Below are 4,046 nucleotides of genomic sequence, written 5' to 3'. Positions count from 1 at the left end.
GGGCTCCTAGACGAGGTCCACTAGGATGGCAGGGAGGGCACCCGCAGCGTGTCGTCCACGGGGCGTCCATCCACGGGGGTGGTCTTCCCGAGCGAGGGTGACGACCAGATCCATGCGCCGGACGAGCTCGAGACGAACGTGCGGATCGAGTACGAGGTCGTCGACGGCAGCGGACGCATGTTGCTGCCTGATGCGCCTGCCTTGCTCGGTTGCGCGCACCAAAGGTGGCGGGCGCGCAGCGCTGACCCCTGCCCCCCCTGCCAGGTGCGGCGGCTTTGGCTGCGGCGGGATGATGATGAACAACGGCATGGGCTGCTTCGGGGCCGGAGGAAGCTGCCGCGGCATGCCGCCCATGAACGGCATGGCCGGGATGGGCGGTTGCGGCGGGATGGGCAACGCCATGGGCGGCATGGGTTGCGGCGGGATGGGCGGCTGCGGCGCGTCCACCCTCGCACACACGCACGCTTCTGCGCCCGTCTCGGTCTCACGAGCCCACCTGTTGTCGTCCAGGCGGGATGGGCTTGCCCATGGGCGGCATGGGCTGCGGCGGCATGGGCGGCTGCGGCGCCTCCAACCTCGCACGCACGCGCTCTTGTGCTCGGTTCGGCTCTCACGAGCCCGCCGTTCCCCTCAGGTGGCGGCATGAACGCGATGGCCGGCATGGGCGGCATGGGCGGCTGCGGCGCGATGGCCGGCGGCATGAACATGCTGAACGGCATGGGCGGCATGGGCGCTTGCAACATGGGCGGCAGCGCGAGCGGTGCTGACTCCGCCCCAATCGCCTTGCTTTGCGACTCACGTCCCGTCCCACGCATGCAGGCGGGATGGGCGGCTGCGGCGGGATGGGCGGCTGCGGTGGGATGGGCGGCTGCGGTGGGATGGGCGGGTTGGGCGGGATGGGCGCCTGCGGCGGCGGCATGAACATGATGAACGGCGGCTGCGGCGGCATGAACATGATGAACGCCGGCTGCGGCGGCAACGGTGGCGGCGGTTGCGGCGGCGGCGGTTGCGGTGGCGGCGGCGGACCAGACCGGACGCAGAGGACAAACTACCGCCAGGCACCGTACTGAGGGCAGGTCGAGCGCATGTTGACTGTCGTTGGCACAGGTCGTTCGTCGTACTTCGTCCCGTCTACTTCGTCGTTGATGCGGAGAGGTCTACCTCGTCGCGTGGCGTGCCATGGTGCCCTTGTACGAGTGGCAGTGCTTGGTTGTCACGTTGGGGAGCTCTTTGGCTGAGGTCTTGGTTTTTGGGGAGGGGGGGGGGGGGGGGGCAGGGTCGTAGGCTTGGATAGCTCCCGCGCCGCTGCCGTGCCGTTGCTTTTGTGGCTAGGCGCACGCTCCTGTCGTTGCTGCCGGACTCGGGCAGCGGTCTCGAATCTCTGATCCGCGCCGGCGGCCGCTCGTAGGTCCGGGGTGGTGAAGGCCGCGGCGCGGCGCACGGCAGTTCACCTCGCAGCACGCGCGACTGGTCTGTGTCGGCGGCGGCGCGGGGGCTTTGCTGGGAGATCGGGCGCACATGTAATCGTCGGCCACGCGTCATATTTCGCCACAGACACCGTTGCTAGAGCTACGGGAACACACGGAGACGACCGAGCTTTCTGTGGTCTCGCGAGAAGCCTATCAGCTATCTCTGACACTAGAGTCACTGGTATGCGACGAAGGCACATCTCTGTAAACAACGACCGGGCCGATTCGAGGATCAGTAACCAGCCTCCGGCGGGGCCCCCCGCTACCATCCAAACCCGAGTACAAAGCGCCTCTCTCCGAGAGCGCTGCGCAGACGGTCTACTTACTAATCATAGAGGCTCAAGTGCGACAAGTCCACACACATAACATGCGACACGGGTGCCATACACAAAGCATTACTCTCACGACACACGGGCACCGGAGCGGCGGCAGCGGCGGCAGCAGCACGCGCGGGCGGACGGATTCGGACGGGGCGGAGCAGCGACCGCCTGGGCGGCCGCTGCTCTGTCTGCCAGAGCGCGCCGTCTGCGCAGCGCGGTCAGGTGCAGGGAAGCGTGGCGGCGCGGGGAAGCGCGGCGGCGGTGGCGAGCAGGCGAGCGGCCCGCGCGCGGCGAGGCGGACAGGTGATCGGCAGGCGGGTGATGGGCCGGAGAGTGACCGCGCCCAGCGATCGGAGCGAGCCGATCGTCGCTCGGCCGCAGCTGACCTCGAAGGCGTGCGGAGCGCGACTGTCGGTGTCGGGGGGCGGCCGTCATGTGGCGAGGAGGGAGGACGACAAGTGCGCGTCGTACGGGTCGCTCTTCATCGGCCAGTCCAGCGGCACTCAAGTCGAGCATGGGCGACGAAAGCCGGTGGGGGCCGGTGAGGCCGGCGAGATTCGTTGCGAGATACGGTTCGCGCCCAAACACAAGTTTGGACACTCTGGGGACGCGCCGCAAAATCAAGCCATTGGAAAGGGGGCTACTGGGGCGGCCAAATTCACACCTCGCGGGACTACTTATGTTTTCGTAAACGTAGTCGTGGCCCCCCGCTACGTCGCACGAGTGCAACCGGGTAGCGGGGGGCTATAAATCATCCTTTGGAGCTACATGAGAGGCTCTCTTAAAGTACTCTGAGAGGTTGAGACTGGTCTCAGCCTTAAAAGCGACTTGAACAGTTTTTTTGTCAGAGTCTCCAAGATGTTGGACTTTCTATTCAGCCACGATTTTACAACTTTGGGGGCAAAATCGGTCGGCTCTCTGGCGACAATTCCTAGCCCACGAACTGCTGGGGGGTGCCCACCACATGCTAGGGGGGGGGTCCCGACCCCCCCCAGAGGCTTCACCACATGCTAGGGGGGGGGTCCCGACCCCCCCCAGAGGCTTCACCACATGCTAGGGGGGGGGGGGGGGCGTGAGCAAGGGCGCCCCCCTCCCTGGAAGCGATGTGCGCCTGCTCCCGCCGTCTCGCCTGAGGGAGGGTGTAGAGGATGTAGAGTGTAGAGCGCTGTAGAGCTGTAGAGATGTAGAGCGCTCTGGAGCGCTGTAGAGCTGTAGAGCTCTACATCCGCCGCGTGACGAGGCGCCTGCGTTGTAGAGCGATGTAGAGCGCGATTTTGTTGTAGAGTTTGTTGTAGAGGCTCTACAGCCAAACCGCCGGGAAGGCAGTGACTCAAAGAGGTCGAGCCGCGCTAATGGGGTTTTACCGAGCTTAGTGAAGCTCTGATGGACAGCCCTGACTATCCCTGACACACAGAGAGTCCCTCTGACGGCACACAACACCCTATAACTGCGTCATGACCAGCCTGCCATGTGTCGCCGGTGCCGCATTCGTCGCTGTGCTTCTTTAGCAGGCGGTGGACTGTCGGCTGCGAGGACGGTCGCATTTGCGCGAGGCGAGGCGAGCATTCAGACGCCTTATCTGCGCCATGACTCGCGCCAGCGCGTGCGGGAGCTCCTGGCTGAGCGTTGAGTCCAGGCGAGTTGCGCTGGCCACGATCGCTACGCCGAGCCGAGCTGACGCGCCGAGGCGCCGGCCAGTCGCAGCCGTGAGGCATGCCACAGCAGCAGAGGCATCTGCCACCCATTGGGCGGGCAGACAGAAGGCCAGGGCAGCACTGGCAAGTGCAACGCGCCTCATGTCGGAGAGCGACCGTGCCTCGTTCGCCGCTTATGATGTAGAGTTTGTTGTAGAGATTTCACGTTGTAGAGCGCCTCTACATCGCTCTACAACGCAGGCGCCTCGTCACGCGGCGGATGTAGAGCTCTACAGCTCTACAGCGCTCTACATCTCTACAGCTCTACAGTGCTCTACACTCTACATCCTCTACACCCTCCCTCAGCGTCTCGCGCGCCTACGTCGCCGCCGTCGCCATCATGGGCCTCGCTGCCGAGACGGTGCTGTTGCATCTGACTCAACTCTCCCAGCCCACCCCCCTGGCTCCTATGCCGACGTGTCCCGCGTGCTCCCCCGTCCGCCGATGTCTCTGCTGCCGCCTGGCGGAGCTCTGCAGCGCGGGCCCTCGCCTCGCCCCGCCGGCTTCGCTGCCGCTGCATCGCTGCCGGCTCGTCATGTCTGTCTACGGTCATTGGGGGCTTC

General features: G+C 65.5%; 2 protein-coding genes across 2 annotated transcripts; one reads left to right on the top strand and one right to left on the bottom strand.

The window, feature by feature from the left end:
* Positions 1-177: 177 nt before the first annotated feature.
* EMIHUDRAFT_461934 (hypothetical protein) lies at positions 178-1,070 on the top strand (the record flags this gene model as incomplete). The annotated part of the gene is made up of 5 exons (XM_005759725.1): positions 178-224; positions 265-413; positions 511-594; positions 635-760; positions 820-1,070. The coding sequence occupies 5 exons, from the start codon at positions 178-180 to the stop codon at positions 1,068-1,070; spliced, it is 657 nt and encodes a 218-aa protein (XP_005759782.1).
* An 87-nt stretch (positions 1,071-1,157) lies between these two features.
* Positions 1,158-1,667, bottom strand: EMIHUDRAFT_433095 (hypothetical protein; the record flags this gene model as incomplete). Its single annotated transcript, XM_005759724.1, has 2 exons — positions 1,339-1,667; positions 1,158-1,305 (listed from the first exon to the last, which is right to left on the bottom strand). Coding segments are annotated over exons 1-2 (351 nt in total), but the record flags the coding sequence as incomplete, so codon positions are not given.
* Positions 1,668-4,046: the final 2,379 nt, after the last annotated feature.

The sequence above is a fragment of the Emiliania huxleyi genome (genome assembly GCF_000372725.1).
Source record: "Emiliania huxleyi CCMP1516 unplaced genomic scaffold EMIHUscaffold_8, whole genome shotgun sequence".
In the NCBI taxonomy this organism is placed as follows: Eukaryota; Haptophyta; order Isochrysidales; family Noelaerhabdaceae; genus Emiliania; species Emiliania huxleyi.
This window is presented reverse-complemented; position numbering and strand designations above follow the sequence as displayed.